General features: G+C 39.4%; 1 protein-coding gene across 1 annotated transcript; it reads left to right on the top strand.

Annotated features, from left to right (window-relative positions):
• Positions 1–2,938: 2,938 nt before the first annotated feature.
• On the top strand, positions 2,939–4,130 carry LOC101734160 (olfactory receptor 5AU1). The gene has a single exon (XM_004913075.2). It carries the CDS (start codon positions 3,035–3,037, stop codon positions 3,965–3,967), a length of 933 nt encoding a protein of 310 aa, XP_004913132.1. The 5' UTR covers positions 2,939–3,034; the 3' UTR covers positions 3,968–4,130.
• The last annotated feature ends 10,416 nt before the right edge of the window (positions 4,131–14,546 follow it).

Here is a 14,546-nt window from a genome sequence, read left to right as displayed (position 1 = left end):
ACAAACCCTCCGCCACTCGCAGCACCTGCCCCCCCCCCCCCGCTTCCCCTACCTGCTTGTCACAGAGTTAGGCGATGCTGCGTCGCCATGGCAATCGGACGCTCCTGCCCTGTGCGCATGCACCGCCTGCAGTAACAAGTCGCCAAGTCTTGAATGAGCGATGCATTATGGGAATCTTCTCTACCCAGCTCAGTGGTTTTTTTTCTGTTTGGCTTCTGATCTTCTGAACGGGTGAAGTATGGGGAGACTTAAGGGCACTATTGAGACAACTGAAGGTATGCCTGCTTAAAAATCATTTAAACATAAAGTACAGGTACTGTTTTATTATTACAGAGAAAAGGGAATCATTTAACCATTAAATAAACCCAATAGGGCTGTTCTGCCCCCAATAAGGGGTAATTATATCTTAGTTGGGATCAAGTACAGGTACTGTTTTATTATTACAGAGAAAAGGGAATCATTTAACCATTAAATAAACCCAATAGGGCTGTTCTGCCCCAATAAGGGGTAATTATATCTTAGTTGGGATCAAGTACAGGTACTGTTTTATTATTACAGAGAAAAGGGAATCATTTAACCATTAAATAAACCCAATAGGGCTGTTCTGCCCCAATAAGGGGTAATTATATCTTAGTTGGGATCAAGTACAGGTACTGTTTTATTATAACAGAAAAAGGAATTCATTTATAAAAATATAAATTATTTGACTAAAATGGAGTCTATGGATGGCCTTTCCGTTGTTTGGAACTTTCTAGATCAGGGGTTCCCAACCTTTTAGCAGCACGGCCCGGTAGGAGGCAAATTTTTTTCCCCCACGGACCGAGGGGGGCGGGGCGCAGCGCGTAATGCATGCGACGCGCTGGGGAGGGGGGGTGCGCTGCGGCCCACTGCCCTGCTGTCCACGGCCCGGCGGTTGGGGACCCCTGTTCTAGATAATGGGTTTCCGGATAAGGGGTCCGATACCCATATTTAACTCTGATTCCCATTAAAAGTCAAATGATGCTTTCAAAATTCTGTCTGAGTATTGTCAGATATTTCTTCAAACCAGGTAAGTTCTCTTTTGCAATTTCATATATTAATGGAAAGTATGTATTCTAAATATTTCATACTTTTTTTCTGTGGGTACTAATGCATCATTTTCAAAAGTATCTTTTTTTCATCATTTTTGCTTGCTTCTAATTCAGTTTTTTCATTGTTTTATTGCCTGTAGTGATAGGCGAAATGTTTCGCCAGGCATGGATTCACGGCGAATTTCCATTGGCGTATTGTTTTGCGAAACGGAGGAAAAAATTTGCTGTGGAAAAATTCACCGCATGTCCAAGAATAGTTGCGGACGTCAAAATAATAGCCGCGGGTGACAAAATAGCCGCGCAACAAAATAATAGCCGCAGGCGACTTTTTTGCCGCACGACATTTCCGCCGTTTCGCGGATCTTTTGAATGATTCGCGAAATTTTCGGCGAAATGGAACAGATTCGCTCATCACTAATTGCCAGAATTGCAAATAAATTCAGGGTTGCCTAGTATGGGGATCAGAGTTTATGGATAGGTGCCAAGTCATTTTCTTTGTTCATTTTAAATCAGTTTTTTATTGTGCTATAAATTGTTGGATCTGACTGTTATTTTAAGTATTTGTGGTGATTTGGTCCATATAAGTGATGATAGGAATTTATATTATCTCCTTATTCTGCATTACAATATGGAAAACGTTCATCCTCTTTTCACCATGATACTCCTTTGGTCTTATGGTATTATATGCTATTCTAGGTCATGCTTTGCTTTCATTCCATCAAAACATTGTTTAGGGATGTCTATAGGAACTGTTTAAAAGATGTAAAGTATTTTCAGTAGAATTAACATCTCTTTGTTCTCCCAAACCAAGAGACACAAAATGCACAAATATTTTCCTACTATATCAAAGTAGAGGTAAGTAATTTTATACATAAATATATTTTTCATTGTCAATTAATTGTATTCCTAAATAGCATTTTATAGTAAATTTTTGTTTTTGAAATGTGATGAAATCTTTAACTCTCATCAGTTTAAGTATTTAGTATGGAGTTGTGTTATCTAATAATAAGTCATCTGCACAGAGACCTTATGATGCATATTAGCATCCTCAATCCCTTTTAATATTTGGGTTTTGTCTTATAGCTATTAATAAAGTTTCAATCTTTATTACAAAGGGTATTGGAGATAAGGGACATCCCTGTCTAGTTTAATTTTTTATATACATTTTATCAAAGTGTTCCATTAATTATTATTTTGACAGTGGGTCATTGATATAGTGACATTTTTTTATCTGTAAGAGATTTACCATATTCTAATGTTTGTTATACTGTTTCTATATATTGTCAGTTCTATCAAATGCCATCCGTAGAAATTAATCAAGGCATCTTTTTTCATTATTTTAATTAAGTTTATGGCTCTAATCATGTTTACATTCTCTTCTAGGTATGATCCCAGCCTTGTCGGGATGGATAATTTTTGGTAAGTATAATTTAATCCTATTGGCTATAAGTTTGGTAAATATTTTTTGGTCTATATTTGAGAGAAGTTGGTCTATAGCTTGAACACTCATGTAGGTCTGTGTATAACTGATGTGGGCTTCTTGAGATTGTTCTGAAATATCTGTCTATTTTAATCGTTACATAATTGGAATATGATGGGATTTACAATTGGCGCAAATAATTTATAGTATTGAGCGGAAAAGCCATCTGAACATTTTCCCCTTTTAATTACTTTTTGTTATTCAATAGTAACTGGATTATCTAGTTTGGATGTCTGTTTAGATATTAATGGGTCTGTTTTGGGTTTAGTAGTTTTGGTTGGAAGCTCATAATTCATTCCCTGTTTTATTTTTGTGCAAAAAAATCAGATGTCATTTTTTCAGTGTATTAAGATTGTATAATTTTTGGTAATACTTTGTAATTACATTCATAGTCTATTCTGCGTGACAAACATTTATTTCAATTATATACATTTATGTTACTGTTTTCTTCTGTCTACAGAGCTGTACCAATTGTTCATTTAGAATGCAAGCCAACCAATCTAGGTATTTCATTTTTGTGTTTGATGGACTCACAAATAACCCTACTATAGAGCGTGTTCTCTTTATAATCTTCCTGCTGATATACATCTTCACAATTCTAGGGAATGGTGGGCTGATTGTGCTGATCAATAAAAGCCCTATTCTGCACACCCCCATGTACTTCTTCCTAAAACATTTATCTTTCCTAGATATGTGCTACACCTCTGTCATCATCCCAAGAACTCTCTCAGACCTTCTTTCTAAGAAGAAAACAATTACGTTATTTGCTTGTGTTGTACAATTGTATTTTTACGCCTCCCTTTTTATCTCTGAGGTTTATCTGTTATCTGCTATGGCTTATGACCGTTATGTTGCAATATGCCAACCATTACTTTACTATGTTATGATGCAAAAAGAAAAATGCATTATTCTAATTGCTATATGCTTTGCAATTGGCTTCTCTGATTCTTTGATACATGCAATGAACACATTCAGCCAGGTCTACTGCAATAACCATCACATAGCTCATTTCTTCTGTGATATGCCCCCTGTCCTTAAATTGTCTTGCTCCGATACCTCTGTGACTGAGCTGCTTGTTTTTGCAGTTGTGGGATTTAACTCCTTTGTATGTATATCTGTCATTGTTATATCATATAGTTATATATTTTCAACTATACTTACAATCCAGTCTGCACAAGGAAGGCTGAAAGCATTCACAACTTGTTCTTCTCACTTGATCTCCGTAGGAACTTTATTTGGAACCCTGATGTATATGTACCTGCGCCCAAACTCCAGTTATTCCAATGATCAGGATAAGGTGGTGTCAGTTTTCTATACAATGGTAATACCTATGTTAAATCCAGTCATTTACAGCTTCAGGAACAAAGATGTACAGAAAGCATTTGTAAAACTGATAAGACTAAAAACAGGAGAATAATTATAAGCTCTATTGACCAGGGCCTTCTGTACCTCCCATATTGATCAGTATTTGTATGTAAGTTGTAATTTTATTCAGCATATATATGATCTGCTGTATGTCGGGGTGACAAGGTAAAACTACACCCTAGTCACTATGACCTCTTCTCCATGCTGGTATTCAATTTACTTAAACCTTCATGGCCAAGTAGTGACATGGTTATATGGAATCTTGTCTAGAATGGATAGTTGCATTAACTAGACAGTGAAATTGGCTTTACACTAACTTGTAAATGGGGGAAAGTGATATGCTCATACTGGGGTGTCAAATATCAATCAAAAAGGCTACAATATCGTATTGGGCAACAGGGCTCTACCATGTGGCTAAATGGTTGGACCCTATCAAAATAAGACAAAAATATGAATCTTCCCATTTATACCTTACACATCACATTTACATTTTTTCACGTAATATTTAGGTTTATTATATGATCATATTTTATGTTTTTTATCAGTATGACAACTATTTGCTTGTTCTGAGAGGGCAGCTCAGAGGTAAAGTTGGTACCAATTCTTGTGTTTGTTAGTTGTCCATGTTACATATAATGGTCTTTATGGATTATCCAATGGCACATACTTCTAGTAAAGTATATTTTTTGTTTGTTATAGAATACAAAGTAAACTTTGTTTAATAAGATGTCTTCTAATGATGAGACTGTTCCTTCTACCATCTTTTTAAAGAGCAGGCACTCAATTAGCAAATCTTCAGGCAGAATTCTTCATTAAAAAAAAACGTATATACTCGAGTATAAGCCGATCCGAATATAAGCCGAGGTACCTAATTTTACCTAAGAAAACTTGAAAAACTTATTGACTCGAGTATAAGCCTAGGGTGGGAAATGCAGCAGCTACTGCTAAGTTTCAATAATCAAAATAAGGCATCAGTGGAGTATGTTTTTACATTTTTCAAAGAAACAGTAAATTGGCTCTGTAAGTGGAGAAGAGGGTCAACAAAAACAATATGGTATCAACAATGATACCTTAAAGGAACAGTAATATCAAAAAAATTAGTGTTTTAAAGTAATTAAAATATAATGTGCTGTTGCTCTGCAAAAAACTGGTGTTTTTGCTACAGAAAAGCTACTATATAAATAAGCTTCTGTGTAGCCATGGGGGCAGCCATTCAAGCTGGAAAAAAGGAGAAAAGGCACAGGTTACATAGCAGATAACTAGTAGATAAGCCCCATATAAAGGGGGTTTATCTGTTATCTGCTAACATGTGCCTTTTCTCCTTTGAATGGCTACACAGCAGCTAACTTATATAAACTATAGTAGTCTTTCTGAGGAAAACACACCAGATGTAGCAATGCAGGGCAACAGTACATTATATTGTTGTTACTTTTATAAACTTTTTATTTTTTGGTGTTACTGTTCCTTTGAGTACTACCCCTTATCTCAATCAGCAACAAAGCTAAAACATAGTTTAAATCCTGGTGATGATGGTAGATGAAGATGAATTTGGGAGGGGGCCAGGGCACTGTAGGGTCTGGTTGTGGGTGGCCTAATTTGTACACAAGACAGAGGGTCTGGAGGGACCCATGGCACCCGACTCGAGTATAAACCGAGGGTGACTTTTTCAGCACATTTTGGGTGCTGAAAAACTAGGCTTATACTCCAGTATATACAGTAGATTTGGTGGAGAACCATAATCACCTTACAGGTTGTGTGGTCACTGAAACTTAGGGGGCCATTTACTGTCTGATTTTTTTTTTTTCTAATTCTTATTTTTAGCACTAAAAGTTGCAGAAAACAAAGTTGCAACTCTTTTGAGATTTTACTATGCAACCAAACAGCTAAAAATACGAACACAACAATTTGCTAGCTAAAAGTTGCCAAGATCATGTAGAAGTCAGTGGCAGATGTCCGTTTCCTTTCCCTGAAAGTTCCTTCTTTTGCCTCAAAACTTTAGAGGCTTCAGATTTTTGACGCTGGATTTTGTGTGACAATTCAAAAAAATTTGAGTTTTCAGTGCAACAATTTGAAAAAGTTGCAGTTTTGCCGTCATTTTTCCCGCACAGACTTTATCACTACTGACATTTGTGGGGGTAAGGTTAGTCCAATCTTTTAAAATAAAAAATGAGAAATGTTTCAGTAAATGTACCCCTTAATCATAGGCAAAGGTGTAACAACACTTACACAGTATTTAAAGATGGCCCCCACCAATCATATACCATATTGGAGCCCTCATAGTTGGAGCCAAAAAGAATTGTTTTGCTTAAACTTCAATTATGCATCAATATGGTGAAATGGGACAATTTGTACCTTTTGATTGGTGGGGACCATCGTTAAATACCTTGTAAGTGCTGTTATACCTTTGCCTGTGACTATGGTACTCCAATAAAAACTATTTTAATGAAGAATTCTGCCTGAAGATTTGCTCATTGAGTGCCTGCTCTTCAAAAAAAACAGTGATATCCGTTCCCCTAGCTGAGGGCTCAGGGTGGAGCACCCAAACCCCTCTTCCTTTGTGGTGAGTTGTTGGACATATCCTACAACTTTACTGTTTTTTCTACATCGAGAGCCACTGAGAAAATGGTACCAATCTTTAGAATTTATCATTTTCCGTATTATCACTTTCATAGTATCAAGGTCTTACCAGAATGAGGCCTGAGATTATAACTAGCGATGACTGTTTTCCCTTCAGTCCACCAAGTACTAAAAGCAAAGATCTGATACTATGAAAAAAGTGGATCAAGTGTCATGGATGAAGTGGAAGCAACTATTTGTGCAGCTGTAGATACTGTATTCCAGTGCCAATTACACTCAAGTCTATATGATTCATGGAGGGAAGGAGTTTTTAAATTGAGTACTAAGATTTCAATACTCATTTGAGAAATAGCGAGCAGGAGCATTGAAATATAAATAAATTTTTTCCCAAATGTCATGGACTACGCTTGATGGAATTACTTTGCAGTTGTGTAGTCCCAAAAAGGTGTATATACCGTAAAGCAGGGGTCCCCAACCTTACTCATCCTACTCGTGAGCCACAGTCAAATGTAAAAACACTTGGAGAGCAACACAAGCATCATAAAAGTTCATGGAGGTGCCAAATAAGGGCTGTGATTGGCTATTAGGGGCCTCTATGCACACTATCAGCTTATGATGGACGTATGTCTTTGTTCAACCTATCTTACTATGTTACTATGCTTATAATTGGCCATTCTACTACATGCTCATAATTAACTTAAATGTGAACCACCCTTTAAGTTAATCTGCCATGTTTTGCTTTGTGGCAAAATTCCCAAACAGGTTGCAAAATTCGCTGAATTGCATTGCAGTCAATGGGAAGACCAATTCCCATGCAATTTGGCTGAGTATACTGCCTGCTACACACATGCCCTACATTGTTAGAGAACCTCCTATCCGCTATGCTACAAGTGTTTTCTTCCAAAGTGAAAAAAGGCTCCCATTTTGCCAGTTTCTTAAAAACATGTCTGATTTTTTACATTACTTCTGGTTGACAGGTAATGGTATCTACTACTGCACTAAAAAAGTACCTAAAAGTACAATCTATATTTTATTTGTTACTACTAGCTTACAAACACAAGCCACAACTAATAATAAATATGAACAGATAACATCTGGGTGCTTTGTATTCCACATTAACATGAATATACTGTATATTTTTGTGTAAATGTTAATGAATCTACTAAAATACTATGTAATGTTACACGACTTCAAGTATCATCTGATCAGTAGTTAAATGAAATAAAATCCAAATGTTGAAGATTGAAAATGATGAACATTTTAATTTTAAATTAACAAAATTGCACAACGGTGCACTGCACTTAAACTACATAAAAGGAGGAGAAGGAAGAGGAGGAGGAGGAGAACCAGCCAGGACAGCCTCCTGAATGTCCCTTATGTCATGCCTTATAAGGGCAATGTCCTGCCTCATAAGGGCCATGTTCTGGCTCATTTGGGCCATCTCCTGGCGGACCTCTTGCATGAGGTCCAAAAATAAATTTGTTCCCCCCGTTTGGGAGGCAGCATCACGTGCTCCTGGGGGTGCTGCTGGCGCTGCTGGAAGTGCTCCTGGGGGTGCTGCCACTGCCTCGTCATCCGGCAGCTGGGGATCCTGTGCAGGAGACGGTGGTGCCTCTGCCTCCACCCCATCTGCACCCTGATCCACCTGTAGCCATTCGTCTTGCAATGAAAGAATTTCAGTTTGAGAAATACAGCACATGCTTTTGTACCGAACAAAGGTCTATCATCTCTAGCAGCGAGCATAGTATTAGAGGCTCAGACATTTATATCGATCCAAAGGGAAGAAGGGTGCATCTAAGAGTTTTACCTCAATGGATCGCATGATCATACCAATTTTTTTGTAATGAACGGGGTATATGTAAAGCCTTCATTCAGGCCTAATGGAGACTTAGTTTGTAATCTGTATATCCATTGATATTCCTTTTTTAACAGTATTTTATCAATGTCACCCTTCCTGGCACCTAACTTTACCCTCTCAATACCCAAAAAGGAAATGGCTCGTACATCTGATTGGTGAAAGTCTTGTATATGTCTAGCCAAAGGTGTATCCTCCTTATGTACAATTGTACCTATATGTTCCAAGATTCTCTTTCGAAATTCCCTAAATGTCTTGCTTACATACATCCTAGGGCAACTGCAGATGCCAGCATAGATCACCCCTGGCGTCCGACAGTTAATAAATTGCCTTATTTCATACACTTGGGTGGAGTAAGGAATTTTTCATTGGCCTTGTGTACTGACATGCCTCGCAATTGTGACACTTAAAGGATCCTATGGTTGGACTAAGAAAATGTTTCATTGGGGTCCGTGTTTCAACAAAATGGCTGTGTACTAATATATCAGACAGGCTCTCAGATCTTCTGGCTACTATAGACTGTTTTACCCTTTCTAGATCTTGATCACCTTTGAGGACATTCCAGAATTTGCCCAGAAGGGATTTTATATTCCACCATTGGTTGTTAAAGGTGCCAATACACCTAATCTCCAGGGATTGTTGTCTATTACCAGTGGTTCCTTGATGAAGAAGTGTGTCACGATCTATATTCAGAGCTCTTTGGTAGGTTCTCTTCAGGCACCGCTTCAGATACCCACGTTGTATGAACCTATTACGCAGGTCTAGTGCTTGTTTCTTAGTCATCTAGGTCAGAACAATTTCTTCTTAACCGAAGGTATTGACCAACTGGGTTACCTCTCTTAAGGGGTACAGGATGAAAACTGGTATAATGTAGTAAACTATTAGTAGCTGTCGGTTTACGGTATACCGTTGTCTCTACTGTTCCCATCTCATTAATGTGTAGGAGTAGATCCAGAAACGGTAGGGTCCCCCCCCCAAAGTCACTAGTAAAATGTAGACCCAATTCGTTGTCATTCAACATAGAGACCATGCTCAAGAAGTCGAGCTTATCACCCCACCATACTATAAAGACATCATCAATGTAGCGTTTCCAAAGAATAATTCTGGATAAAAAGGTATTTGTGCCCATAGCGGTGCCCTTAATTTGGTGAGGAAATAGTTATGAGTAAGGATAAAACAAAGCAATCTAGTCAAGAAAGATACTTGTTTTTCACTGTAGATCAGTGAGAAAATGTTTCACAGCATGTAAACCCTTTGTATGTGGAAGGTATGGACCTTTGGAAGGCAGTAAAATGTAACTATTGTTGGGTGTTGATTAAGGAGAAATGTAAACTCCTGATTCGATATAACCCTTTCATATCTTTCTTCCTCCAATAAACACCTTAATGTATCTAGATAAGCCGTAGTAGGATCTAGCTCAAGTATTTCATAGCTACCTGCATCAGATAAAAGTGCCATTCATTTGTAATCAGACTTAAGTTCTTCTAAGGCAGTTGTCAGCTGAGGGGTCATATTGCCACGTGTATCTGAGACTTTCATTTTCTCAATCTCAGCCGTTACTAGGTTCACAAAGGTGTCAATATGAGAGGAGGCTGTGATATTTGGCGTAATAACACTGTTTTTTATGTGTCTTAAGGTGGCCATACACCTTCAGATCCGCTCGCTTGGTGATGTCACCAACCAAGCAGATCATTTCCCGATATCCCCCACCTACGGGTGGGCTATATCAGGAGAATCCAGGCTAATTAGATCGTTTGGCCCTGGGGCCAAATGATCAAATTATAAGGATGGGTATAGGCAAAGTTGGATCCGACTAGATTTTTTTAACCTGCCCAATCGATATCTGCCCGATTTCAGCCAGATATCGGTCGGGCAGGCCTGTCGGTAGTGCCCATACAGGGGGCGATTAGCTGCCGAATCGGTCTAAGGGACCTATATCCGCAGCTAGACTCGACTCGTGTATCTGAAGGGGTGGGTAGATCGTCACTGGTAAGGCCCAACTTTCTCATCTCTCGATCATCCTTATTTTTAAAAAACTTGTGTAATGCTAATTTGCGGGCAAATAAATTAATGTCTTTAATCCATTCAAATTTATTGAGATTTTTGTTGGGAACAAAGTTTAAACCCCTTTGCAACAAATCAACATGGTGCTCATTGAGAGGAAAGGAAGATCTGCAATTTGTGGTCGGGATTAACTGCTTTATTGTTTGGTAGTCTAGACCCTAATGTCATTGTCTGTTCATCCTGCCCCTGGATCGACGATAACCCCATGTGGTCCGATCCCTTAATCTTAAATTGGGTCCTTTCCCATGTATCTCCTCCAGAGACTCCCCTAAAAAAGATACCTCCTTGATTTCTTGCAATCAGTTTTAAGTATCAGTCTCGGTCCACCCTCATCACTCTCACTAGTTCTACCTCTGTCCCCATCAGAGGAGGATTCATTTTCGGACACAGAATTCCGATATCTCGGAGGACCCTTTCTGGTAAATTTTACATGAACATTTCCCTTCTCATAGTCTATTGTGTCTCTAAAAAACGTTGTTTTTTGTCTTTTCCTTGATAAATTGGCAGAAATTTTCTATAGATGTTTTGAGTTTCAGCTCTAAAGCTTGAAAGGTAGAATCATCCTGTTGATGGTGGCTTCAAGTGTTTCATATTCCAAAAGAATAGCCATCAATTCTAAATTTCACTTTGTGAATATACCGTCCCATTTTTGTCGAAAGGTGTCACATTTTATGTGTGATGATGGTGAGATATGAAGCTTGAGCCCTCTTGGTATCATGTCATGTTGTAAATAATGTTTGAGGCTCGTAACCACCCACCAGTTTCTGATCTGTTGTCTATATATATTTTTGTGAGTTTAAGAAATACACCTTTAATATCTCTTGAAGACTCAAGATCTAAAGATTGGGCATTGGCTTGGAAGGCTCCATCTGCTTCCTTTTGCCACTCCTCCAAATTAATGGGTGTGAATAGAAACCCTGCCATGAGAAATGTGTATTATAGGTATAGGACCTGTTATCCAGAATGCTCGGGACCAAGGGTATTCCGGATAAGGGGTCTTTCCATAATTTGGATCTCTATACCTTAAGTCTACTAAAAAATCAATAAACATTAATTAAACCCAATAGGATTGTTTTGCATCCAATAAGGATTAATTATACCTTAGTTAGGATCAAGTACAGGTACTGTTTTATTATTACAGAGAAAAGGGAATCATTTAACCATTAAATAAACCCAATAGGGCTGTTCTGCCCCCAATAAGGGGTAATTATATCTTAGTTGGGATCAAGTACAGGTACTGTTTTATTATTACAGAGAAAAGGGAATCATTTAACCATTAAATAAACCCAATAGGGCTGTTCTGCCCCCAATAAGGGGTAATTATATCTTAGTTGGGATCAAGTACAGGTACTGTTTTATTATTACAGAGAAAAGGGAATCATTTAACCATTAAATAAACCCAATAGGGCTGTTCTGCCCCCAATAAGGGGTAATTATATCTTAGTTGGGATCAAGTACAGGTACTGTTTTATTATTACAGAGAAAAGGGAATCATTTAACCATGAAATAAACCCAATAGGGCTGTTCTGCCCCCAATAAGGGGTAATTATATCTTAGTTGGGTTCAATTACAGGTACTGTTTTATTATTACAGAGAAAAAGGAAATCAGTTTTAAAATTCTGAATTATTTGATTAAAATGGAGTCTATGGGAGACGGGCTTTCCATGATTCGGAGCTTTCTGGATAACGGGTTTCCGGATAAGGGATCCCGTACCTTATGAGTGACCATCTGTAAGAGTGCGCAGTCTGTGGGGGTGGCAAGTAAGCTGTGGGGCAGCTAATTGGGTGCTAGGGATCAGCCTGCTCCATCTTATGATGTATTGTTAAACTGAAATAACATTACCCCTCACATTGAACGTCGGTGATCTCCTTAAGCCTCCCCCCGTGTACATAAAGTGTGACTACTTTAATTGGGCTCCCAAGCATCTGTCGTATAAACTCATGCTCTGAAATGAATTATACTAAAATGATAGATTAATTAAATAGATTAACTTGGAGCGTGTGTATGTTTGTAACCTCTAATCCATACCACAGTTTGATATGGATTAATGAATTGAGATCTCATTTTATTGGTTTATGTAGAGTTTTTTGTAATCTGTTTTTAAAGCAAGATGAATTAAATTTAAGTATTAAGTACTAAGATTAAGCGCAAAAATTATTTTTGGTTTCAATTAAAAAGCTTTTGGCAGAGAGCCCAAAAAGTTAACAAGCCCCCTTGCACTGAGATACAATTGTAACTAATAAGCTAAACAGGTCTCTTGGGGGAACTGAGACTCACAGCAATTTCAGCTTTTTTAAAAAAAAAACTGTAAACACCTGAAAGAAGACCCCAAAACCCACTAGGTGTCAATACTACAGGGACCTGTTATTTGGTTTTACAAACAAATCATTATAGCTGATCAGATTCCCAACTACAGACCGGTTTTGCCCCTCTTGGGGCTCATCATCTTTAGCCCATAGGACAAACCCATGTAAATGGGATTTTCTAGGAGCTCTTTGGGATTAGTTCCCAGAAGTCCTTTTGTTTATTTGTATGAGGCGGTCTCCTCAACCCCAAGCTGGTCAGAAAACCCTGCACTACACTGATGAGCCCCAAGAAGATAAAACCTGTCTGTAGTCGCTTCTCGGCCTTTTGGCTAAGATCAAGTGTAGCTTGCTACAGGAGAGATTAGTCAGAAGGCATCCAGGTTCCCTCACCGCTCGGCCTTGGGACATCAACTCTTCGGAGTCTAAAGTCCCTTGCTGCTATTGGGCGGTGGGCGTTTCTGAGGATAACGAGTTGCGATCCCAGGCGAAAGGCTTTGCCTGAAGGCCTGAAGAGGATTGAGGGGATTTTTGGTCTGCGAGGAATTGCTGAAAGCCTTTGGGTTGCTTCCTTGATTCAGGGTACCCCCCTTGCTCGGCTTTGAGACATTGTCTCCTTTTAAGGGGACCTAAGTCTCATACTGCTATTGGGCAAGGGGCCAATCCTTGGGTCTTGGGGTGATCCTTTGGTGGAAGGTGACTCTTTCGTGGATCAGGAGTTTTCTTCTTTTCTCTTCTGGTGATAAGCGAGTCAAGATGCCATTCTACGATTCTACAGCTGGGGAGACGAGGATGAAGAACACCATCCGTATTGAAGTGGAGGAGGAACAGGGCCAGCAGAAGGACCTGAGGTTTATCGTCCGGGAGGTTCTGCTTGGAGTACTCCACATCAAGAACGAGGAGATCCTGTGTCTGCAGGATCAAGATCGCCGAGGAGTGTATACGGTCACCTTTACCTCCTTGGCATGTTGCGAAAATATTTATGCAACTCTTTCTAATAAAGAGCTGAAGGATCCCAGGCTTCACGGCCTGAGATTCTGCTTATTATATGGGCAAGAGGATGTACATCTGGTCCTACATTTGTACAATCCTCACGTGGAGACGGCCGATATTGTGACGTTCCTTGGGCGATACTGTACAGAAGTCAACCCTGGGTGCTGTGAAAAAGGTGCAAGCCGGAGAATGTCGTGCGGATCCTGTTATAGTGAGGGAGAACCAAGGGGACGAGCGGAGGTGGTCTACACGTCTGCGTCGGACCCGGTTAACATCGGCGAATTTGGGTCCCCTGATGAAGGGGATTAAGAGTTGTTGGAGATCTCTGACAGGAGCGGATCGGAGCCTGAGATGGATGTCGCACCTAAGTAAGCATCATGATGGACAGCCTGAAAATTGCCTCACTTCATGTGAGATCCCTAAAGAGCCCTGCTCGCAGGGCTGCTTTATTTGCTTTCCTTGAGACTTTGACCTTTGCCTCCTACAGGAATGCGGTATTGACAGTGCACTGGACTATGGGTACTTAAAAAAGGACTGGAAGCTGGGCCCTTCAGTTTGATCGGGGGCCAATGACAACAAAGCTGCTGGGGTGGGCTTGCTCTGCCGTGGCTCGCATTGCTCCATTTCATCAGTGACTGAGATTATGCCCGGTAGAGCGGTCTTAACTAATTTATTTTTTAAAGGTAATTTATTTCGTGTTTTAAAAGTCTATGCTCCTGCAGAATAACGAGAGAGGGCGGACTTATTTGATATTTTACCTTTGTTTTGTGTTGGTTCTACTCCCCTGTTGGTGGGTGGCGATTTTAACTGCATACGACCGGGCGAGCACCGACAGGGG

Source organism: Xenopus tropicalis, chromosome 3 (genome assembly GCF_000004195.4).
Source record: "Xenopus tropicalis strain Nigerian chromosome 3, UCB_Xtro_10.0, whole genome shotgun sequence".
NCBI lineage: Eukaryota > Metazoa > Chordata > Amphibia > Anura > Pipidae > Xenopus > Xenopus tropicalis.
Note: the sequence above shows the minus strand (reverse complement) of the source record. Positions and strands in the feature narration are given on the sequence as shown.

What these genes read in the sequence shown, in the direction of transcription:
- LOC101734160 (XM_004913075.2), top strand. Translation starts at nt 3,035, where the DNA reads ATGCAAGCCAACCAATCTAGGTATTTCATTTTTGTGTTTGATGGACTC.